Source organism: Podarcis liolepis, assembly GCF_965112155.1.
Source record: "Podarcis liolepis genome assembly, chromosome: 5".
NCBI classification, from domain to species: domain Eukaryota; kingdom Metazoa; phylum Chordata; class Lepidosauria; order Squamata; family Lacertidae; genus Podarcis; species Podarcis liolepis.
In genome coordinates, this window is record NC_139556.1 from 53,418,163 (window position 1) to 53,443,935 (window position 25,773).

General features: G+C 42.3%; 1 protein-coding gene and 1 long non-coding RNA gene across 8 annotated transcripts in view; both read right to left on the reverse strand.

The window, feature by feature from the left end:
* LOC310707711 overlaps nucleotides 1–25,773 on the reverse strand; it is a 308,528-nt gene that overhangs the window by 277,215 nt on the left and 5,540 nt on the right. The gene's annotated exons all lie outside the window — the stretch shown is intronic.
* Nucleotides 1–25,773, reverse strand: part of VWA2 (von Willebrand factor A domain containing 2) — a 33,001-nt gene that overhangs the window by 4,106 nt on the left and 3,122 nt on the right. For all 7 annotated transcript variants that reach the window (XR_014526627.1, XR_014526628.1, XM_083504788.1 and 4 more), the window contains exons 3-13: nucleotides 19,992–20,053; nucleotides 18,289–18,363; nucleotides 14,736–14,869; nucleotides 14,363–14,472; nucleotides 9,763–9,957; nucleotides 8,856–8,989; nucleotides 7,314–7,446; nucleotides 5,669–5,724; nucleotides 4,842–4,949; nucleotides 2,547–3,125; nucleotides 670–1,221 (exon numbers count right to left, since the gene is read on the reverse strand). Coding sequence is in view for 5 of the 7 variants with exons in the window: in XM_083504788.1 (XP_083360914.1) it covers nucleotides 670–1,221; nucleotides 2,547–3,125; nucleotides 4,842–4,949; nucleotides 5,669–5,724; nucleotides 7,314–7,446; nucleotides 8,856–8,989; nucleotides 9,763–9,957; nucleotides 14,363–14,472; nucleotides 14,736–14,869; nucleotides 18,289–18,363; nucleotides 19,992–20,043 (2,128 nt within the window). In the remaining 2 variants the exon portion in view is untranslated. The remainder of the gene's footprint in view (nucleotides 1–669; nucleotides 1,222–2,546; nucleotides 3,126–4,841; nucleotides 4,950–5,668; nucleotides 5,725–7,313; nucleotides 7,447–8,855; nucleotides 8,990–9,762; nucleotides 9,958–14,362; nucleotides 14,473–14,735; nucleotides 14,870–18,288; nucleotides 18,364–19,991; nucleotides 20,054–25,773) is intronic.

Genomic DNA, 25,773 nt, shown 5'->3' on the forward strand with positions numbered 1-25,773 from the left:
AAGTGTTTAATGTGGCTTCTTTTCAACTTCAAAGAAAGGGGGGGTTAGGCATATGTGGTTGATAGGTAGTGCTGAAGCATAGATCTTACTTTTCTTCTTCTTTTTCTCAGAAGTATGTTTACATCAGAAAAGGTAGCGCTGAAATCAATTGGCATTTCAAATTCAAGAACTAAATATGGCTCAAGTTTGGAAATATCCAAACTAGCGCTACAATTTTATTGCACTGAAGTAATGTACTTTACTGGTACTTGATATATATACAATGCACTTCTAATTCACTATAAATTGATATTTAGCCAGCCCCTTCGGACACTTGATATTGGTGATAAGCCAAGAAACAAATGTGAATTCTAAAAAATAATAATATATGATTTATTATGATAGAAGTGACAAACCTGTAGTCCTTCCAGATGTTAAGACTCCAACTCCCATCACCCTGAACCATCACAAATTGAATATGGGGAGCTGTAGTCCAATGACATCTGGAAGGTTGCAGGTTAGCAACCCCTGGTTTATGGGCAGATGCAGGGAAAGAAGGGCTGGCTCCAGGTTACGCTGGGCAAAGGGTTATCCGAAATAATAATAAAATGAAGGTATTAATAAAGAAATGTGGTTTTATTCTATTCATTGTATACAGATACAACCATAAAGTCAAAATAATCATCTTACCATCACATATTCTTTCAAGGATAAGTTCTTCATTATTTTTTAGTTCTTCATAGGAAGGAATCCTTAAGAGATTATTGTGAGAACCTGCAATCCTCAGCAATGAGCTCACTTGAACTTGTTCCATCCCAATAACCAGTAGTGATACGTCATTATTACGTAGCTGTTGAGCTGGGACAACGGCATCCTCCACTCCAGCTCCACTTGTAACCACCATCACAATCTTCTTCACACCAGGCCTTGCTCCTTTTTGGACAGTCATGAGATCATCATAAATATGGAGCAAGGAGCTGCCAACCGAGGCAGAGCCACCTACAAAGGGAGCTTGACTGATGGCTTCATGGAGATCTGAGCTGGTCACGTGTGTGTCCAGCCCAAATGTGGTGTGAGGCCTTTTCCCAAAGACAACAAGGCCTACCTGAGTCACATCCCGATTGATGTCAAACTGGAGAGAGAGGCTGCTGACAAAGGTTTTCAGATGCACAAAGTTATTCCTTCCAACAGAAGCCGAAGAGTCCAAAGCAAATACCAAGTCCATAGACTGAGATGGGCAGCCTAAGGAAGGAAGGAAGGAGCAGCATTAAGCTTCTGAGAACATGGCTCAATAGTCTGAATAGCTGGAAGGCATCTAAAACACAGTCAAATGAAAGGAAATGGTAATTTCATAAGGTCATATTGACATTAGTTTGGGCTAAATTTAGAAAGGCAGGAGTCTTAGAACAGCAGATTTCTTTTGAATTAAAAATTAAATGGCACTGAGCAAGCAGTAAGGTGGGGCAAAGCCAGTGCTAGAATATTGGATCACATTCAAGTTCCTGCTTGGTTCTGAGACTCACCAAGGTGAGCTTGGGCCAGCGACCACCTCTCAGTCTAACCTACCTCACAGGGCAGTTGTTAGAATTAAAATGTATGCCAGCCTGAAGCCACTGAAGGAAGGGAGGGAGAAAATGTAACAAATTAAATCAAAATAAACCCAACATTTAGTTCATTTCTAAATAGCTCAGTCAAACTAAAACAATCTTCTAAATCAGGCATCCCTAAACTCGGCCCACCAGATGTTTTGGGATTAAAACTCCCAGCATCCCTAGCTAACAGGACCAGTAGTCAGGGACGATGGGAACTGTAAGCCCAAAACATCTGGAGGGCTGAGTTTGGGGATGCCTGTTCTAAATAGTTAACTCATAATTTGTTTAGAAAAACTATAGATGTTTCATCATCTTAGAAGGTATAGATAAAGATCTGAATCAATTCCCTGTGATCAGCAAGAGGCCATCGAAGCATTCACTAGCACCACCTTCTCAGAATTTGTTCTGAAGAAAAGCTCAGCTAAGCCTCTGAGATGACTTAGTAAATAGCAGATCCATTTTGATTGCAGGCAACTAGACTTGATTAACTGTTGAGAAGTGATGCCTTTTTCCCCATTTTCCATCATACATCTTCAAGTATGTATCAGAATATACCAGTGCCTCTTTAAGTCATACATGCAGGTACTGATTTATGGACACAATGTGTTCCCAGGAAATTGTTTGTTAGGCAAGTGGTCACATAACAAGTCCACGATTTCTATTATTTCCTATGGAAACACTTCCAATGTGCAATCTGTCCACTCTTTTCATAGTTTTGTCAGATTTTTTCCTGGCCTCGGACTCATAGCTGCTGGGATGATGACCAGCAAATCACAAACAAAAAACCCAAACCGAGTAAGGAAATTGGCTGTTTGAATAAGTGAATCTGTGGAGCATATAGTGAGGTTTGGGCAGAATTCTTTAAGTGCAGATAAGTGAATTTCTGGATAGCAAGTATGTAGATAGCAGGACCTGAAAGCCAATAGTAGATGCTGAGATACCAAATGATAATGCTTTCTTACCTAGAACCCTTACCTTGGCTGTCTATGCTGCATATTTTCCTTTGTAGTTCAGGAATCTTGTTGAAGAGATCTTGTGGGGATGAGTAGATCAGTGTCCACTTTGGATTCCCTGTAATATTATCCAGCTCTGCTTTCAAAGATTCGCTGCCAATTCCAATGAGGAAGACATCTTGGCCTCTGCTGTACTTAGCTGCCTCTGCCACCGAATCCTGAGCATTTGAATCCGTGAGCAAGACGACCACACGTGGGAGGTCATCGGGTGTATCAGCAAAGACTGGGCTGCTCTTAAAGCCATGCTGTGTAACGTACCGCAAAGCTTTGCCAGTCAAGGTGCTTCCTCCACTGAACTGCATGGAATCAACAGCCTTCACCAGACTGAGAGCATCTTGGTGGCCTCCAATGCCGACGGCCATTTTGACATCGTTGCTGTACTGGGCCACACCCACATTCCCTGGGCTCTCTCTACTCCACACGGCTTGGAGAAACCTCTTCAGGAAAGCTTTATAGCGCAAGAAGCCTTCGAGGGTGGTACTGGATGAACTGTCCACCAGGAAAAGAAGGTCTACGCTGCATTCTAGACTCAGCTTGGGTGCTGGAAATTTTTTTAAAGTATTAAGAAAGGGTTAAGAAGTCCAAATAAAAATGTAACAAGTTTCTAATGGAGAGTCTAGAGTAGCCTGCTGAAATCAGTAAGCTATGATAATTTAGGCTAGCCAACTTTTAATTACAATATCATTCACCCCAGGCCAGGGTAGGATCTATCCACAGTAGAGGGAGTGCAGAATCCTGAGCCTTGCTCCCAATCTCAGTATAAGCAGAATCTGCAGAACCAATTAACAAACAAAGAGCCACTAAGGACTCAGCTACATTAGTTTTAAAAGTGTTGTGACACCAGATGGCACTGTAGAGTTCCGTCTTTCGCCAATGTGATTTCCCATTATGAGGTTCACAATGCGTTTTCCTGAAACTTTTTTTTTGAAGTGTCTTAGATCCAGCTTAAGATATGCAACCAGACATGAATTGCTTGATCCATGTCTTCATAGAAATTCCTAGCAAAAATAACACTTGCTCTCTGTAACAATACTCTATGCATAGAGCCAATTCAAGAGCAGCCTGTGATTTTGAATGCTGCACTTCCTTTTAATAGCCTCCCCAATTATTTGATGTTTGCTCCCTTTTGCAGAAATGCCAACTCTTTGGGTGTGGAGAAATAAGCAGCAATGACAGGTTGGCTGCAAAGACATAAAGCAAAGCTAACCGCACTATCTTATACATGTCTGCTCAGAAATACGTTCCAGAGAGTGTAATTGGGCTTGTTTCCAGGAAGACTGGCTTATAATTGACACCAGGCAGGCGCCTTCACGGTACTCTTTTCGGTGACTGCTAAAAACATTTCTGTTTTGGCAAGCCAATCCAGACATATAAACATGTTTTAATCTGTTTTTTAGCGTTGCATTGATTGTAATTATTTTTTTAACAATTTATAAAGATTTGTTTTTAACTGATAATTTTAATGTTTTAAACCACTTTGAGGTTTTCTTGCAAGCAAATTGTGTGTGTGTGTGTGTGTGTGTGAGTGAGAGAGAGAGAGAGAGAGAGAGATGTAAATAAAAAAACCCAAATAATTAACTGCAGCCTGAATGTCCTGAAATTGTCATCAAGAACCTTCAGATCCTTTTCTTAAATACACTTAACATGGAAGTAATTCCCATTAACCTCAATGGGACCTATTTCCCAGTGAATGTGATTAAGATTACAGCTTTCACCGTGGGCTCATATAGACTTCTTTTTGTGCCATATTTCTAGGCACAGGTCTGGACTTTAAAGCTCTGTGTCCAAGCAGTGATATTTTTGTCCCGCTGCTTTCGTGAGGAAAACCTGCATTTTACTGCTGAATTGGAGCAAATGGCAATCCACACAAAACCCATTTGCTGTTTGCTCTTATTCAGTGGTAAAACACATGTTTTCCTGGGGAAAGCGCAGGGGCAAAAATAAAATAAAATCGCTCAGATCCATAGCTTTAAAGCTCAGACCTGTGCCTAGAAACATGGCACAAAAGGAACTCTGGATGAGCCCCATGTCTCAGTCACCAGAAACAAGCAGTACAAAAAAAAAAAAACCCTTCCTCTGAAACATTTAATGTTTTGTTTTGTAAATCGAGTCTCTTAACCCTTATCCTTTTCTCCTCTTCCCTGTTATAAAACAAAAATAACAACCACCAGAACTGTTACAGGAAACTGAGTGATGTTCATGACACATTAAAAAACAGCAACCTCAAAGCACTGGTGCCTAAGATGAAAAGGCATACCGCAATTAGCATCTCCTCCAAAGCCAACTGGGCAGACACATTGGTATCCTTCTAATCCCTGCTGAATGCATGTGCCTCCATTCTGGCAAGGATGAGAACCACAAGGATCTAAAAAAAAACAAAACAACCAACAACCAGGAAGGAGAAAGACAAGGGTACCCATTTAATTTCTTAATCAATGATTATAGAGCCTTTCTTCTTGTTGTTAAGTTGTAAACAAGACTGAGCTCTAGGAAAACTCAGGCACAGTTCACACGGCATCTAAGCAGAGTATTTAACCCCAAGATCCCTTTTCTGTGTCTAGCGAGAGCATATCTTGCCTTTTAGAAAAGCAAAATAGACTCTGGAACACAGTAAAAGGGTCTTCATTTGACACTCTTCTTATAAACCAGGCTTCTCCTGTTTCCCTTTGTTGGCAAACAGAATGTCTATTAATTGAGGCACCACCTTATTTTACCCCATTTTCCCCCTTTTCCTTTCCTTTTTCTTTCTTTTTATTGATTTATTATACTGACACCAACACAGACAACACTCACAAAACAAACTAACAAAAAGATACTACAACTACAAATGCAAAGCAGATGTTACAGATACATCCCTAATTCAGTTCTTATTCATTTCTATTTGACTTCCTTCATCCTCAATGCAGGTCGGGGTGTATACTTAGTCAACTGTTTCTTTCTCAGTTCCTCTTCTCTATTTTTCTCTTTATCTTACATTCTTACACCATGATTTGTTTTGCAGAAATTAGTCAAGACAAGTCCAGGTATTAAATTAATACCTCATTATTTTTTCATTTTGAAACGTTTCAGAAGACCGTATCTTACCTGGGCATGTGGTACGGTAGCATCTAGAAGGATACTTGATGAAGGTGTTCCTCCAGCTTAATTAGAAAAGCCAGTATATAAAAAAGTGAGATTGGGATAAACTTTAGTCTATGAAATAGAAGTTGACAACTTTCAGTTCGGTTAATGTATTAAATACACAATCTTATGCACGCCTAGTCAGAAAGCTTTGCAAAAAATAAAGCCCATGGAAAAGCAAAAAAACAACAAGGCAGGAGAGATTTCACCACTGATGTTTCTAAACTCCAGACCACCCTCTTATGCTTGCTTACACCAGGGGTAACCAATGTGGTGCCCTTGAGATGCTGGACTCCAACTCCCATCTGTCCCAGTCAGCAAGGCCAGTAGACAGGGACGATGGGATCTGGAGTCCAACAATGTCTAGCTGCATAATCACTGGCTCCGACCCCCGTACACACACATTTGCTGTAACCCCCGAGATGTACATCTTAAAGTATGCTCTTCATTTACATAAATCTACGTACTACGTAAGATATTCCAACTTCAGAATTCTGTTGGTCGGCTCATAAAAAATTGCTCTTTTCAAAGCTATTTTATTCCTTTACTTCCCACGCTGCGTCAATCAAGATATGTGTGTGTGCTATCACAAGCCTGCTTCCTCCCACCATCCCTAGCTAGTCCCCAAGGTAGATTTCTCATAGAGGAAACAAGTGGGGGGTGCGGGGGGGGGGGGGAGAGCAGCTGAAAGGAAATACTACATCTTTTAAAACTTCTTTATATACAGAAACAAAACAAAACTACAAAAGGCACAAAGATCTGTTTTTCTTTCCAAGTCCTTTCTCAAATATTTCACTTAGGGGTACAAGCCCTTCTTACAAAGATTTGAGCATGCAACTACTTCCTTTTACAGGCATTTGACATTACTTATCTTGCATAATTTTAGGATATATCCTCAACTCAGCATGCAGGGAATTTTCTTGTTGGACCTGCTGCCCCCGAGCTGACAATATAGCCCTGTGTTTGGGCTTCACATTGGCTGCAATATGAGCAGAGGCTATTTCCTGCCAGTGATTGAGCCTTCGCCCCATATCAGGGATGATCTTATAGCACTGTCAAAGGAGCAAGACAAGAGAAGAAGTCTTTCTTCCAACCAAGAGGCATGAAAAACATCCGGAGAGGCCTCAGTTGCGTACTAGGGCCAGCTGTGAGAGTTCTGGGCCTGGCTCTTTTTCTACCTCAAGGAAAGTAATCCATTGTGACACTGGAGGGAATTCAGGAATACAAAGATGTGCCCTGCATATGAATCAAGAGATATTGTGTTTGATTTCCAACTATAAATGGACTCGGCCAAATCTCTCTGCCTCTCTATCTCTCTTTTTTAATTCAAATGCAAAAATCTGCTGGAGACACTAGCTTCCAGGTGCTGTTGTGGGTGTAGCCTTGGAGTGTTTGAAACCCATTTTTGTGTGTGATGGGCTCCATTTCTCCTGCCTCTCCCCCACTTTTTTAAACTTTATTTTTTAAAACTTTGCTTAGAGGCCAGCAGGACAGGACAGTGCTGAGCTCCTGCCCAGCCATCACCTTCATTTCCCTAGGGCACCTATACATATAGATTTCATTGATCCCCACTGAGGTTTAAAGGGACAGCACACAGCTGCTGACTCACTTGTAAAATGGGCAGAGGGATGTGCGCACGGCATTATTGCTCTTCGACCCCTTCCAGCAAAAGTAGTTTCCAACAAACTCTTTGACTCTCTCAAGTGTTTTGCGTTCGCAAGAGTGAGATTCAGCTCCGCAGCCTGGGGCAAGGAGAAAAAGGTCTCAAGAGTAGGCATTCATTGCTTGAGATCAAAAACTTTATGCACCCCCAAAAAGGGAGCACAGCAATACATGAAGAGCACATTATTTACATGAGAAGGCTTCAGATTTCATCCCTGGCATCTCCTGCTGAAAAGATCAGGTAGCGGGTGACGGGAAAGCCCTTTGCCCGAGACCCTAGGAAGCCACTGCCAGTCAGAGTAGAAAATACTGGGCTAGATGGACAAACCGCTTGAGCTGATATGAGGCAGCTTTCTGTCTTTCCTGGACACTTGCTTTTCTGATAGCAATGGTAGGGAAGCCAACCACCATTTTGAATTTCCAACAATACACCCAAATACTTGATGTAGCTACTGCCATGGGGTAAAACTGGGGAATCAACAAGGTGGGCAGTGGAGGGAAGGGAAACACAGGACACTTGGCTAGGTAGCGCTCCCTCTCTAGCTTGAAGCCAACCCTCGGTGTTGCCCAGCCTTCTGTATTGCTTGCTGTGATATACAATTATAAAGGGTCAAACTACACCTAATAGGCATTGCATAGCATGGAACAAACTCTAGGTTTTTGCTGTTGCTGTCAATTAAATTAAGAGGTGTAGGGTGGGGCGGAAGTACAATTCCTACCATAAATACAGTGTGTATTGAGGGAGAGCTTACCTCTTGCCTTCCCAACCCCAATCTACAAGGAAACTGCCCCCTCCCATGACAAGGGCTTCAGAATAAAAGTATCGGGGGGGCACTTCTCACCGTACGTGTTGAGTCCAATGCTGCTTTTCCACTTCCACAATGGAACTTCCCTTCCTCTACTTGGCAACCCCCCCCCCACTCACTTCCTTAAAATCTTCTCCAGAAGGTTGGAAAACAGATTTTGGGAGGGCAAGTCCCATTGCTCAAATGGAACTCTGCCTGCGCAGTGTTAGATACAACCCGCGACATTTACAGCAGGACCAGCATCCCACCACACTAATGGTTTAATTATCAAAAACTGAAGACATTGCTACACGCTCTACAGTAAATTTAACACGCAGCTTAATTCTCTTAGGCGTGTGCGGGGATGGAATGGCCGTGTATGAGGCATCACTGCTGGAGAGTCTCACTTGCTGCCTTCAAGCTCTCAGAAACAGGCAACCCTACAGGCAAATAGCAGCTCTACCCTTAATCACAAGACTTTGAAGCTTCTCTTTCTCCCTCTCTGTCTGGAATTTCTCTTCCTTCCTGCCTTCTGATAAACAGAAAGAATGCCCTAGATTAGAAGAGCAGCCTGGAGGGAGAAAGGACAAATGAGGCTTTGGGCCCAGGAGCACAAACAAAATGCCTAAATGTGACAGTGCCTAAACAAAATAGATGGCAAGACTTGTTTAATCAGTATGTAAACGACTAAAAACCATTTTTACCTGGAAATGCAGCACTGCAGATGGCAGACTCTGTAAGGGTGGTATATAAACCATTGGAGGTGTCATCAGCATCTTCGGCAAAGAGGATGTGCCATTCGGCCGGCTCACTGGCTAGTGCCTGCAGTTCTTCCCATCTGCACAGAAATAATTCAGCACAACAAATAAAGCACTGCAGCATGGCAACAACGTAATGGCAATGGGTGTCATAATTAACAGGGGCTATTTAAAAGAGCATGATGCATGTATAGATGTGTGTGAAACTGAAGCCCAATAGCAGCCGTTGCTCTGCTATAGTTACTACATTTTCCAAACACAAACGTTCTTTTTCTGTTCTTACCACATTTGCTTTAACAAAAGATTTCCCAACACACACCCTTGCCACTATACCAATAGAAAAAGGATGCACACAAACGTACACCTTGGAGCTTTATATGCACATTTAATGCAAGGAAAGGGAAGGACCTTTTTGATAGTGGCTCCTATGGAGTTGTCTCCCCACTGAGGTGTCCCTGGCCTCTTCATAATGCTCTGTTAGAAAGCAAGTCAAGACACATGCCAGGTTTTTTTTAAAAGTCAGATTTTCTTATAGACTGGTGGATAATTTAATGTTGTTTTTGTTGTGTGTGTGTGTGTGGTTATGGAATTGTTTTGGTATATTTTATTTATTATATTGTTTTCTTTTCTTCATTTATTGATGTAAACCTCTCTGGGATACAAAACTCTCCCTAGCGATGCCTAAAACTCTCCCTAGCGATGGGTTTCTAGCGTATGGACCACCACTTTCTCTTCAACTCTCTAGCCTGATAAATCTCACTTCCGCTGCAAGCCTTTTCTTCAGTCACTGGTAGTCAATAAGTAATGGAGCACCCCTGACTTCTTCCCACTCTAGACTAGAGGATAAACTTACCTTGGGAAGCTGACTCCCACAGCAAACACAGCAATCCCCCTTTCTTTTAACTGCTTGGCTGGCACTGCCACATTGCCCTGAGATCTCCCATCAGTTAGGATTATAAGGATCTGAGGTATGGATGAGTTTCTGCCCCCAGAGAATCCTTTCCGAAGAATGTATTTCAGAGCAAGTCCTGTTTCTGTTCTCCCACCTCTGAGTTAAACAGAAGAAGAAGGGGGATAAGTAAACACTGCTCTCTGCTTCGTTTCCAATAGAAGACCTGTCATTTGCTCAGGGAAAATGCTAGAATACAGAATATGGTTTGTTTGGAAAGTCAACAGGTGATGGAGACTATTACTGGAATAAAGCAGGGCTGTATCACATAAGTAAAAACAATCTTGATAAAATAGGTGCAACATACACAAATATGCTGTTTGAGAGCAAAAAGAGAATGCATTCTACCTTTCCAGCAGGCAGGACAGCAAAGAGGAGCAAAAACTGTTTTGAGATGGTGCACGTTCCTCTTAAATGTAATTTCTACTTCATTCTTCTCCCCTTTCCCTACTGACTGTATAGGCAACAGACATCATACATTGCTTTGGAGTCAAGTAAGTCCTATCCAATAACACTTTACTATCAATAGGCGGGAAACTACACATTACATATGTACAGTCATACCTTGGGTTGCAATCGCTGCGTGTTGCCTGTTTTCGGGTTATGGACATGCCGAACCCGGAAGTACCAGAATGGGTTACTTCCGGGTTTCGGCGCTTTGCGCATGCACAGAAACACTAAATCACACTTTGCCCATGCGCAGAAGCGCCAAATCACAGCGCTGTGGGTTGCGAATGTGCCTCCCGCATGGATCACATTCGCAACCCGGGGTTTCACTGTACAATGAAATCCAACTGCCCTTCTACCACATGAGAAAACCCCACAGCTTCTGGAGAGGAACATTAACACTCCAGCTTCTGGAGAGGAACATTAACACTCTCCACACACCACTTCTCTGGTCCAAATTGCCCCACCCATTCACAGTCAGGGGGTTCAAAACAAACACTTGTCCTATGGTACCTTCTAATCAGGGGAATCTCCAGGTTGCAGCCTGGGGCAACTCTATTATATTCTGGTTCATTTGTTTTAACACAAAAGAAGCTACTTCTCATAGAGATAGATCAGAACCTGGCACTCAGGGTGAGTGCACGTATGATGCAAGTTCATCTCTTGGCAGTCACAAGAGCAAGTAATGACTCGCACGCGAGGAACAGTCACCCCATCCAATGGAGGTGGCTCACACATGCAGAGTCATCGGGTACCAAGTTATATATGTATGCCATGATTCATATTGCCCTGCTTGCGGGGGTTGCTGTGTTACAAAGATTTCTAAAGAGTCACTGCAGGTGCAGTTTCATCTCTGCCCCCACACTTGCACTCCAACATCTGTTAAATGTTAGGTTGCAGAAGTCCAAGACATTAAGTGCTGTTCTGGGAAGCCCCCTCGGATTTTACTAGCTGGTCACTGGATCTATTAGCCAAGTATTTTGGCTGTCACAGGGCTTTTCGTCTTCTGCTGAGGGAAATCATGCATGACGTACAAAGAATTTAGACTGCAACAAACACAAGGAATGACTGGAAATGATATACAGTGTGGTAAAACACGTGTGCTGGTGGTGGCAATACCGCAATGCTAACACTTCGCATAACTGAAGAGGCCATCTACGGTGAGAATTACAGAATGGTCATATTCAGTATTATATTTTCTTGCATACTTCCAGTCACCACTCCAACTAACTCTGTAACAAAACTGCCTTGATTATCTCCGTTTTCTATGCCTGTTGTGGGAGTTTGACCATTTCCAGTTACTGTACTCTTTGTTAGAGCTGCTTTTATTTCCATTCAAAATGATTTGGGCAAAATTGTGAATAAAGTCCTTTTAAAATAAATCACAGTGTTACCCCCTCATTTCCACATGCCTACAACTCTTTATTTTGGGCCATGTTTATTCAGTTTTCAAAAAATGACCCTTATTGTGATTTCTGTATTTCCTTGTGTAGTCAGTATTTGATCATACTCACGCTTTGTGGTGCTTGGTTCTTTAATCTGCACACTTCTCTTTGTACCACCCTATAATTCTCAATTCTCTAAACTCCTGCCAGAGCCGGCTTTGATCTTTTCTAGGTCTCCCCTTTATTCCCTTACTTAAACGTTCTCTCTCTTGAGCCACATGTCAAGAACGCATCAGCAACACTGCAGTAGCAGTCAAATCTTCCTTAGCCAGCTGCATTTTGTCATTGCTTTGCTTCCATCTCTAAATGACTTGAAACTCTTGACGGCTTTGATTTTGAATGCGGCAGGCTTTTTTAAAAAATAATTTCTTAGATCCTGGGCAACCAGGGCTGTTTTTCGATTGAGGAGATGGGAGTTCCTTTCAGTCAATGAGCTGGCAGGCCCTTCAGTTTTAGTTTACCAACCAAGCCAGGAATGTCCTTTCCACACTGTTTGTTATGACAAAATTGACACACCTCACATTCATATGAATACCTCCATGTGAGGCGTGTGAGTTTGTCACCAGAAAACAGCCTCCTCTTTGTTTACTGGCACTGTGTCTTCTTGGCACTAATACCCAGAGAGAAAAAAGGAATGGTATACCCCATAAGTGATGTAAAATTTGCATGCAAGTGATTAAAAACACTGTGGCAGGATGCTTATCCTTTTCATGTGTCTTATCAGCAAGAAAGTGGTTTTTTGAAGCACAATGGGCTTGGCCATGAAGGAGGACACTATTAGAACCAGAATCACCCTATAGATATCGACTCACAGCTCCATTGCACTAGCGGTAATCCTTGAATTGGCTTCTACTAACAGAATGAGGTGGCTGAATCTGGCCCACTCTATTTTAATGCATGCGTCATTGGGTGTGATACTTCTAAACTGCTTGAAGCCTATCTTAGCATTAAGAGCCACAGACAAAAGATTGAAGAGGGAGGGGGAGAACCAAGTGGCCATGAAGGCAGACCTTCATATTTTCTAATTCTGCCCTCTGAAGTGGTTGCTGCCATCCTGGCTATTTTTGCCAGTGATATCTTTAAGCTAAAACCAGGATTTACTGGCAAACTGAAGGACGTTATCTCTGCTGGAGCTGTCAACGTTCTCTTCTCAGCATTAAAGGAATGTCAGCACATGTCTAGATTCCAGATATTCAATACCATTTCACAGCCTCTGCTTTCAGTTGCACTTCAGAAGCAGTCAAAGAGGAATTGGGGGTATGCTTTTCATACCCTGTCTTCCCTTGAAACATTAACAGCTCAGTCCAATCCCACAAGAGGCAGAGAGGAATCTCCACTTAGCACAACAGAACCCCATTTTTCTCTCTCCTCCATCTCTTTCCTGGTGGCAGGTGCATACTTGGTGTCCAAAATGATCATGCAGAGGGAGGGCTGCGTGGGAGCCCTGGAGGTGTGCAGAGAACTTCCTGGTGCATAGAGTGTCTGTGTGCACATGTTGGGGTTTGAGAGAGAAGGGGGGAACTATGCTTCAAAATAAGTAAAAATGAGGAAAGCTTTCTAAATATTAGGATACACCATGTTATGGGGAAATATATATGCAAAAACAGCACAAATTAGCCACTTAGAGACCTCATGTCTATCCCTGGGGACAAAAAAAAAATCCACAACACACACACACCCCTACATCATTTCTGGAATACAGGCAGCGACTGTCTTAGGTGTGTCTGATATGTGCGTGGCATCACAAAAGGGGGTGGAACAGAGAGAGGGTGCTGCCGATGCATGCAGAGGTCCAGAATGTAACCGCCACACATGTACACTAGAAGGAATTCCAAAGCTAAGGAATGGGCACCCAGAACAGTTCCTTGTAAGTCCTTGCTGTCCATGAAGGTTGTCACCAAGAGACCATCTCTGATTCACTGTAATGTTTGTAATCTCGTGGTCTTAAGCACTTAGGGGGTGGGTGGCTGTGTGCCTTTGAATACTATTTTGCTTGGAATCACAAATAGAGAAAGTGTTGTTACACTCAGGTCCCACTTACTGGCTTCCCATAAGCATCTGGTTGGCTACTGTGAGAATAGGAAGCTGGATCCATGCCTCTGGCCTGTTCCAGCAGAACTTTTGTTGTTGGTGACCCACACTCTGATTCTTAATACATCCACTTGGAAATAAGACCTATTGGATTAAATGTAACTTACTCCCATGCCAGCGTTTTTGTTAAGTTAGACTGACATTTAAACTATTTGCACCATGGGACACTGAATATGGCTGGATATGGAAAATCAGCTTAAATATAAATATACCAATAAAGTTAGGTCCCAGGAAATGATCTGGAGGTACATGAGGCCATCATATTGCTGAAGCTAAGCTGGTGGTCTGGTTGACAGGAGACCAGCTGGGAATCAAATGGATGCCCCCCCGCCCCCGATTCCATAAAATAATGAAGTCAGGATATAAATCAAGGAATAAATCATTAAATATTTCATTCACAACATTGAAAGTAAAATGTTCCAAATACAACAGGAACATGCAACTATCAGAATGAAACTATTACTTGCCAACTACTTATTTTAACTTCCTTAATAAGAACTTGCACATATAATAATTCTTACTTGAACACAATCTTCCTGAGTTTGTCTTTTATCTCCTGCTTGGTGAAATATGCATCCAAAGGGAACTCCAAATGAGGAGTGTTGCTGAACTGTATTGCTCCCACTCTGACCTGAAAGGGGAGGGGAAGGTCAACAAGGCGGATTTATTTTTATGCAGTTGCTGCCATTCCAGGAATGCTCAAAATGGCTACAGCAAGAACAGACATGGGAAGTGAACTAGCAAACCCCATAAAGATAAACTAACAAGAATTCCCCAAGTTGTCTATATTCTCCTACAGACATACACAACATGCACAACCCTACACAACATGCATCTCCCAGATTCTACATGGCACCCAGTGAGTGGAATAAACTGGGGGTGGATGGTGCTCACCTTTCCTGGATTGATGTCCAGAGCATCACAAAGTTTGATTGCTAAGTATTTTGACCTTTCAAAGCTCCCTTTGCCAATGCTGTAGGATCCATCGAACAGAAACAAGACATCAACCGGGGCAGAGCAATTCATTACTGGCAGAAGAGAGAGGGGTCTTTTAATCACAACAAATAGTAATAATGTTAAGAAGTCAGGTTGGCTGGGAGGACAGAAGAAGGAGGAGAAGAGGACTGGCAGGGGGTGGGGTGAAGTATACATGCTGAAAAGAAACCAAGGATAACATTCATTATAATACATTAGGAAGTGAAGGTCCAGAAGGAAATAAGAATTCAAATGCACATCACCATTCATTAAACAAAAACTCAGTACATTGCACTTCTTTGCTTTGTTCCCAGTTACTGAAGTTTTCAGCCTCTAGCTCACAAGTGGGGAACCCTTTTCAGTGCAAGGGGTACAGGCAAAAATAGGCAGAACAATAACTGTGAATCTCTGTACTGTAGGCTAGTTTTATCACACTCACACACGCCTCTCTGTCCTCTGTGCAGTGTCTGTAATCACAAGTGATCAGGATCTAACCAGCATCACTCCAGCCATTCCAAACTCCAGGAAGTGGGAGAGATGATAATACAGTATTGAACGTAGCATATGGTTACATGTTGCAAGCAACTGTCTTGCCTTGTGGTTCCAAACACCAGCCTGAGAAAGCCTTTAAACCTGCAACCCTCAAGATACTGTTGGACTCTCTGATTCCCATCAGCCTCAGCCAGGATGACCAATGGCCAAGGATGATGGGAATTACAGCCCAAGAGCTTTTGCAGAACCACAGATTCTGTACTAATCCTTAAAGCACATCCCTACTGGGGTCAACAACTTTCAGGGTCAGGTCTTAATATTCCCCAAAGATGGCTCACTCCTCTAAGCTCAACTAACCTTCTCATTTGGGGGGGGGGATGTCATAGTATCATAGAAACTGCAGTCTGAGAGGAGAAGTTATATCTGCAATACTAGCTGCCATAAATTGCTGATTAATCATGACTGCCTATGCGCTGAGAGGAATTTTCTCTCTCTCTTATTATTTAAAGACACAAACGAGATGTCGTGGAGCCTCTTTTGGCTTTATAGCTTTGTTAAGGATGATTTAGGTACATTGCATTCTGCCTGAGGGACTTGGCATTAATGATCCTTACAGTCTCTTGCGGCTCTAAGATTCTATTAAATCCATAAGTTTAAACACTTGTGGTTTGCTTGAAACAAGTTTCACAGAGTCAGTTTCATACTAGCATCAGGTTTTCCTGAGACCATGTCCTGGTGTTACCTGAGCATGCACAAACTTGCCTGCAAGGCAATTACTAGTTGCTAGGAGTGTGTGCCAAGGTAGAAGCTTCAAGTTGACAGAGTTGGATTAAGCTAAGGTTGTCCTTTCATTTTACAGGGAGGGGCCTGTGAAAATGTGCAAAGCACAAACATGCCCTTGGAAATTTGGAAAACATTTGTTTCAGTCACTCTAAATACTCTGCATCCCTGAAATTAGCAAAAAAAAAAAAAAAAAAAAAAGGGAAAGAAAAAGGACTACACTGATAAATAGGGAATAAGCATGTCAGCAAGTAAAGGCTGCTTCCATGCCACAGCACTCAAAACAGTGCACAGAAAAGCTATCAGAATCAGTTACTGAAAGCCCAACTACAGCAGAGACAATGGGCAAAATCAGAAATGGAATCTTACAAATCGTATTCCCCCAGGCTATATAGGCCAAATTCCATTAAATGTGGGAGAAATCTAAGATCAGCGTTCCTAAAGTTTCTATTGCTATGTTTTTTAACAGCAGCCATGCAGGAGAAATGGTTTGATTACAGCAGTGACACCAAGAGAAGGGGGCCTGCTAGCCTTTCCACCCCGCCCAGTGTTCAAGCCACACCTCGGAAGCTGCTGTGTGCAGTAGAGGAGCCCGGCTTTTTATTCGCCTTGTTTATTTTAAGCAGATGATGATGTTCTCAGTTATCTGCCCTCTTGTGTCTTGTTTCTTCCCCTCTCCATTTTAATTTTTAATGATTGCTTTGTTGTTTCTTGAATGTTCTTAGCTTCTCAGAGTCCTACTCTGGTAGATGTAAAAGGTGGGACACACATTATTCTAATAAAGTAACAAGAAATGCCATCTTTAAGGGAAGAGTTAAATCGCCTTGCTCTATACTGCTCCAATCAAATTCAGAGTTCCACTATCATCTGCTTATAAGTAAAAGCAAACATTGAAGAAGCCAGTTATGAATTCCCTACATCCTATATTTTTGTTTGGCCTATTCCAAGAGACCCCTTCACATGAGGGCCCAAACCCTGTCCCCAGCTCCCTGGACCCTATGATTTCTATGCATCTATACTGACCTGGACAACCCATCATATAGGATTGTACTTTGCATAGAGGCAGTGTTTTTTTCTGGGGGGGACACACAGGGGTACGCATATCCCCCAACATTTTGTGTATCTAAATTGAGGGGCAGTATTTCAATATGAGTAGGAAAATGAGAGTACCCCTATTTTTTTTAAAAGCAAAAACACACTGCATAGAGGTCTGCATGCATATGCTTCCTTGCTCAGACTTCCAGACTCAACTTGTGAACAGTAGGTGGCTGGAACAGTGTCATCTGTGAATGGGACCAGTGGTATGGCCCAGGTGCCCCTCAATGCAGGGGAAACCCCCCTGCAGATAAAATGCATTAGGGGGACAAGAAGCATTTAATTGATAAAAGATTTTGACATTCAACAGGTATAGTGGGTCAATTTAAATCCTACGTAGCTTACATATTATGGTGTACTGTATTTGTTTTTATAGCCCCTTCCCACCTTAAACCGTTGTTACCCATCCTAACTCCTCTGATATATAAAAACTGAACTAATTTTAAAAAAACAAATAGGAACTGTTCTTTTACTTTGTCTTCCAGGACACCACTGATTATCCCCTTTGACTTCGATTTCTGCCTAGTTAAAAAGATTTGAAAAAAGCCCCCCCCCCCTAAAAACAGATTAAAAGGGATTGAAAGTTTTAAAGCATTCCACTGAAAGCCACTGAGTCATGTTATACAGTAACCTTGTTAATTCCTATCTGGTAATAGTCCACTGCACCCCTCATTAAATGGTTGCTGGAACACTGAGATGTTTCAGCAACAGAGGATAATACTATAGCTGAAATTAATCCACTAGGAAAAAAGAGATATACTCAGAATGCACAGCCAAAGGTGTCAAGCACATATCCCAACTAACAGAGAAACACACAATTAATGGGTATAAACCATACAGTTTCCACAGCTGCTCTTCTCCACAAGTTCACCTCCCACTACAGCAACATAAAAACTTTTCAGCCTGCAGATCAAGCCAGCTTGGCAGCATAAATATAGAATAAATTACACAGCTGACATTAGGAGCTCATAGTCAAAGATCAGAAATTCTTTTAAATAGCTGGGTGAATAAAAATATGTTGATCATGTAATGAAGGGTACAAATCTGCAGGCGGGAGAACTAGGCATTGCAAGAGCTTTTTGTGCAACAAACAAAAAACACTCACGCTGGCCAGCTGCTGAAATTTTCTCAATGGTTTCCTGGCTGACGTGCAGTTCTTGGATGCTCCATGACACAAGTACTGTAAAATCAAGTTGTCAACACAGTTAACCAGCTATTACCAAAATATTTTAACAGAACCTCTTTAAGGCATTACTTTCAGATGATTTCCAGAAAATATCAGGATAGGGACAGGCAGCGGTGGAGCAAGCCCATCGGGCACCCAGGCAGCACACACGACCTACGCCCAAGGGTGGGGCCAGCCGGGGCAGGATGTGCTGCGGGGCCTCCGAGGAGTCTGCCTGCCTCCTCCCACTCAGCCGCCCCACAGTTGGGGGGGGGGAGGCAGCAGGCAGACAGTTTGGGGCAGCACGGAGCCTGCGGGCACCCAAGCCACCGCGTCATTCCCAGGAGAGATGCGTGACTCGGGCGTGCTGCGTGAGTGCTGCCCGCCATTTTGTCACCCCCCTCAGTGGTGACACCCGGGGCGCATCGCCCCACTGCACCCCCCTTCCTCCGCCCCTGAGGACAGGATAGCTTGTGCGCTTTCTCTTTGGCACCCATTTAAAGATGCAAATGGTCATACGATAAGCACAATAATCTAGCTTTTTCAGCTGCAGAAAGGCTATCAAGGTATGCAAGACACAAAAGAATACTAGGTGATATTCAAATAAATTTTACTATTGAGTAGACCCACTGGAATTAATAGTCGTCATGCTCATTAGTTTCAATGGGTCTACTCTGGGTTAAATACCACCCACATTGCTTCAACGCTGAACAAAATGTTATGGAATTGACGGAGCTGACTTAAATCTGACTGGTATCAGTGTATAAATTGAGTAATTTCCTTACAGTTGAAAATATTTGTTAATCATTTTAAAACTTTACCAGGTCACAGCATAAAGTTTGTTTGATGGGGTTCACTGGAGAGTTTTGTGGCTCACGTATTGGTAGGCCTTGCTAGGGCCCTCCGGACAGATCTTGATATAAACTAGAACTTTGAGAAGGTTTAGACATAATGCCATGCCAAACTATGGCATATGAATGTCCTAGGCATACAGGCTCCCAAAAATGAGATTGCAGCTAGTCTTTCTGTTCCTACTCCTGTTGAGATGCTTTAAGTCAAGTTTAGTTTGTCATCCAAACCTGGGCTTGTCTCCAGCAAAACAAATCACAAGCCCAGGTTTGGATGACACCCTAAACCAAATCATGGTTAAGCTTGCAGAAGCACAGCAACAGGAGAACCAGAGGAGGTGTGAAGAAAGTGTGATCTCCTCTTGGGAAACTCTCAGCCTCCTGTGTGTTGCAGTAAGCAACGGTTTGGCTAGCAACAGTTTGGCTGGGTGAGTCAGCTTGATTCCTGTTGCTGCGAGACAACAGGATCAGAAAGAAGGATTGTGTGGAATGTTGTAACTTAAATAACGAAGAGAGCGACCTGGTTTTATACCATTCTGGACACCACACAAATGCTGTTTTAAGATTTGTACCATTGATATTGTTCATTTTCTGTTCATGCCCAGCACAGCACAGTGTATGATTTGGTCACACATCTGTGTGGAGCTGATGAACAAGTACCATACAAATTTGTGCCTAAGGGGATGCAGCCTTATTCCTTATTCTACAACCATCACCACCTTTCTCCTGTGTTTAAAAGGGCAGATTTTGCAGGACACCACAGTCCACCCACGATTATTTACCTTGTAAACTCACCTTGGGAAAACAGGAAAATGCAAGCGTAGCTAAGACACATCAAGAGGCTCATGATGACAGCACTGCGGGATAAAAAGGCACATACTATTTCTAGGAAAGGTGCTAAACATATTACCTGACTTTTAAGATCTTGACTATCAAATGGTATTAGTGGCAGCTGGTGCATGCTGTACAATTGCAAACAGATCCATTTTCTGACTGTACGTCACACATCAGCACCATTTAACTTTATGAGCTACTTATAAACCTCCTTATGCTGCTCTAAACAGCAATGACATTTTTGCATAAACAAAGATCTGGCCTCTATCTAGCTGGCTAGTGCCCAAGTTTACTGTAGCTAAAACTTTCCATTTAAACTGTACATGGAAACTATAGTTTGGTGACGTAAGGCTGCCATGACTCATTGGCGAGCCTTGATCTATTGTTTGTGAATCATGTGCTGTGCTATATATATAATGCCCCATCTACCAACCCACAAAGCTTCATTTGAGCTCCTCTGGTTCAGCACTGTTTTTCAATAGCAAGCTTTAGGCTAGAATCCTGGGAAGCAGCATATTAATGCCTACGGATCAGCATCTCTTGCTGAAGGTAGACTAGATATATAAAGAAAGATGTCACACAGCATAGGTCTATCAATGGAGGCAAGTAGATCTGAGCCTGGCTAATACCTAATGGAAGGCCAGCTGAGAACTCAACATTGCTACATCGAGCTACTTGGATACAGTCGGAGATAGTGATTAATATCCTTTCAGGTATTTGGCCAAAGGTAATGTCAGAGCTAAAAACAGTAGAAACGTATTTAACATAGGACTGCTGGTGTTTGGCTCCTAAATCTTTCCAGAGGCTTTTGGGATGCCCTGGAGCCTCATTTTCCTATACCATGTATTAACCAAGTGGTTCTTTGCATCTACAAACTGGTAGTTCAAGCAGAGTACGTTTGAAAAGGCACAAGTGCTTCTCCTTGCCAACCACAGTCCATGTCCCTACGTCAGAGGCCATATGCTTTCTAGGGAGGCTCAAATCCCACCACCTCTTATTTTACTAGCTGAATTCTGGACATTTGCCTGACACTTGTATACCTAGTTTCTTATATTTTACAAACATAATTAATGCTCAAAGGGCTGATTCTCTACAGGACAGGTCATTCTGTTTTTAACCCAGGGATGGAGAAGCTGTGGCCCTTCAGATGCTGTTGGACTCCAGTTCCCACTGGACTCAACAAGCATGGCCAATGGCCAAGGAACACAGGTGTTGTAGTCCAACAACTGGAGGGCCCCATTCCTTGTTTAGCCAAATGAAGGTGACAACAACAACAACAGAGTTCCTCAAACAGCTCTGGTTCCCTCTTTCTCCAGTCCATCTCCTGGTACATGCCAATAAGATAATGATATATTTCTCCACTCCCCACAAATGCGCACTCAAATAACTCCAGAACTGCTTGACTGTAAATTCCCAGAAACACATGAACAAGTCCCCACTTGCCCTGGCAGGTGAGTCGACCAGGACGCTATAGCACAAAGTTTGGGGAGATAAGGGTGTTTTCATGACACTCCTATCTCAACTTTAGATCTCAGATTTCTCAAGGGAAATTATTTCACCCAGCTGCCCCGCTCTACTCTTTTAAAGGAAAAACTGAGAGCAGCAAACATAGCATGCACTTATGAATAAATTTATTAGGCAGTACTTACAAACATCTGTATCACTAAGAGTCTGAATGTTCATAGCTGTGAATGGAACAACAGCTGTGCAAAAGTTTTAAAGGAGCCTGAGCTGCATTTATAATACATATTAATACTGTGTATATATATTATATTATTATAAACACACATGACCAAACTAGATATGATACCTTAAGTGTGTGTTTTCCCTATTCCTATATAAATCAGGGATGGAAGTGTCTGCATCTAACCAAAACCACCACCAAATAGCAGGCAGGTAAGAAGAACACTGCTAAAGCTGTGCTCCATTTCTTTTAAGCACTCTGCCCCCAAGCCCAGCTCTGATGTGGGCAGAAAAATAAACGCTTAAGCCAGAAAGGGGCTCTTAACTATGTGGCCCAATTGTGGCCCTCTGGGCCTCTTTCTGGCCTTCAGAACTCTCCCCAGGCCACACCTCTTACTTGTCCTACTTTGCACTCCCTAGTACATTTTCCCGGCTGAAATATGGCCTCAAACTTCTACTTGTTTGGATGATGGTTTGTTGTTGTTGTTGTTGTTGTTTACTCATTTAGTCGTGTCCGACTCTTCGTGACCCCATGGACTAGAGCACGCCAGGCACTCCGGTCTTCCACTGCCTCCCGCAGTTTGGTCAAACTCATGCTGGTAGCTTCGAGAACACTATCCAACCATCTCGTCCTCTGCCGTCCCCTTCTCCTTGTGCCCTCCATCTTTCCCAACATCAGGGTCTTTTCCAGGGAGTCTTCTCTTCTCATGAGGTGGCCAAAGTATTGGAGCCTCAGCTTCACAATCTGACCTTCCAGTGAGCACTCAGGGCTGATTTCCTTAAGAATGGATACGTTTGATCTTCTTCCAGTCCATGGGACTCTCAAGAGTCTCCTCCAGCACCATAATTCAAAAGCATAAATTCTTCGGCGATCAGCCTTCTTTATGTTCCAGCTCTCACTTCCATACATCTCTACTGGGAAAACCATAGCTTTAACTATACAGACCTTTGTTGGCAAGGTGATGTCTCTGCTTTTTGAGATGCTGTCTAGGTTTGTCATTGCTTTTCTCCCAAGAAGCAGACGTCTTTTAATTTCGTGACTGCTGTCACCATCTGCAGTGATCATGGAGCCCAAGAAAGTAAAATCTCTCACTGCCTCCATTTCTTCCCCTTCTATTTGCCAGGAGATGATGGTTAGAGAGGTGTAAATGAGCATGGGTGGAAACTACATACAAATGTAACATTTATATTCATTTCTCCACACACTTTTGTCTCTGGCCCTGCCCACTCCTGACATCTGACTCCCTGGAAGGTTGCCCAGAAGGAAACATGGCCCCTGGGCTGGAAAAGATGCCTCCCTCACCCGTCCCCTTGGCTTAAACCTACAGACAGCGGCAAAACCAGGCAAGAGAAGAGCAGGTTTTGCTCCCCTCTTCAATGCACTCTATTTTTGTGCAAAAAGTAGATCCACCTCTGAGTTATATGTAAATAGGGCACCACATCTCTCCAAGACATAATTGCCTCATGCGTCTAGTCTGGCCTTATCCATAACTTGTATTTGAGGGACAGTCACCAAGAATGCAGCTGAAGGGAAACAACCAAGGACACAGATGCTCTGAGCTATGGTCCTTCTTCCCCTTTCCGCAGAGAACCTGGAATAAGACCCATTCAAAGAAACAAGAAAAAATGGAGCTCTGATGTTTTACTAAAACTTGTGGCTTCCAAAACGTAACAGTGATCGAAAAATGTGCTGCAAGTCAACTGGGCAAAATATGCATCACTGTACAAAGAAATTTGATCTGTTTGTGGTAAGTGGAGTTTGAAAATGTAGCCTCTGAGATGTAAAACCAAAAGCACCATTGTACACTATTTGTTTGATTATACTACCTTCTTCATATGTTGACACAGAAGGTTGGACATTAATGTCTGTCGGTAGTTTAGTGTTTAAGAGTTGCAACTTTGGTATAGATTTTTGATTCTTTTTTTAAAAAAAACGAGAACTGAGAAGGATTAGGACAATTACTGAAGTGTGTGAAGGATAGGGAGTTTCAAGCGATGATGAGGAATCAAGTATGAGCAGACAAAGTGTCCATGCAAATGTTTCACCACGTCAAAAGTTCCTGCTGCTTAGAACACACACTATAACTTTCCTAACGCAAATGTTTCCAAAAACGATGAGGCAATGAAATATATAACCATAGATCTGCTTTGTTCCATGCCCAAACTCAGCCCATGCAACCAGATATCAAAAAGTCGTGCAAACTGGATATTTACCATCTAGAAATGGCTCCTTAAGTTGATATTCAACCTTTTTGTATGTCGCTTAAAGACTATTTTGTAGGAAGCAACTAATGTCAAATAAAACAACTCATTTCTGCTTTTCGTAGTTTCTGTGTATGCTTATTATCACCTAAGAAAGATAGGCAGGCAGTTGTACACACTAAAACGCAACCCAAAGCACCTAAAAATCTGAGCAATCATATGCCTAAATTCAACTCACATTCTTAGCTGGGTGAATTGATCCTACATTTGCCAAGAGGGCAGGCATGTAGGTGACTACATATAATTCTAAAGAGCACAGTTCATAGCAATTTTGCTTAACTCTTCTCCCCAGCAGACATAATCATCAAAATAGTTGAAGTGTGTACTTGCCTAGAACAACAGGCCCTTCAACAAGTGTTGCCAAAAAATGGGATGGGAATAAATCATTAGAAAGTGTCAAGCAGTAGGTACAACTTTAATTAATTACTGCCTCCCTTTTGATATGGATCCAACATACAACAAGTTGGCTCATTAGGCTGGGGACTTCAAGCCCTCCTCCTCCTCCTTGCAGCAAGAGACTGAAAGAACACTCATATAATAATGGAATCTTAGAAATAAAACAGACTTTGAAAAAGAATCTGGTTGTTTTAAAGGTCAACTGTTATAAAGAGCCGGTGCAACAAGTAATACAAGCTTTTGTGCTCTTTTTGCAGATGCAGCTTATGGCTGCATTTATTCTAGAATCAGCGGAGATTGCGTTTGGTTTTTTTTCCTAAAGGAGTCTACACACTATCTAGATGTACTGCATATTTATTTGCCCCGTGAAAAGTCCTTCTTAAGACATTCTGAAAGTCAAAGTTCATTGCAGACTGATTCTGCAGAGTTTGATTACCCCACAGTTTATCCAATAGAAAACAGAAGTAGGTTGTCCAGGCAATAGGGAAGGATGTATTCAGACCTGCCCAGTGCATTGTGGGTGGGCGTATGCCAAGACTGCAATCACCACTGCCTTCTACATTCACTTTGGACGCATGCAAGTAGGAAAAGGCACAGCCTAGTCAAGGGGACAGGTTTTAAACATGTATCAAGTAACCACACCAAACTTTGTAAACGGCAGGATCAAGAGTCAATATAGATTGAAAACACCATGCTGAGGATGAGCATGAACAATGCTGAACTGAGAAAAGCTACATTTTTGTAATGCAAATTGGTTAGTCTTAATTTTAGACAGACAGACCAAATGCTGATTCCTATTTAGTACCATTTTAGCTGAAGCAAGAGACCTACTTCAACTTATTTTAAGCCTTCTAATTGAATTAGATACACCTGCTATTACAAATCATGAAAGCTAAGGTGGAACAGGTGAGTCAGGGAGGCTTACATTTGCTTTGGTTGACAAGTTCTAAAGCTCTTGAGCAAAGAGTTCATTTGGTTCAGATAGAAAGAACCACTCAAGAAACAGCCCTTTATTGCAAGCTTCTGTCACAACCGAAAAATGCATAAACAATTTGGAATCCCCATATTATCCTTGGAAGGTCTAGTTTTACACATGTATATATGATATTCCACTGCTATTTAATCACACCTGAGCTTGGATCTTATTATTGCTTTCCCCATTAATCAAACTTTGAACGAAGCCAAACTTGTGGTCCTGGTGGGATGTTGAAATATATTTTTTGTTCATTTTTTGTGTTGAGGTAAACACATTCAACATCACGAGGTATCCAAACTGTGAGCATGTGCTGCTTGTTCCAATAATAATCTGCTATTGTATGGCAGCTTCACATGGTGTTTTATGCGCATGTGCACAAATATTTTACTGTGTATATCACACAAGGATTGATGCAACTTCCTACTG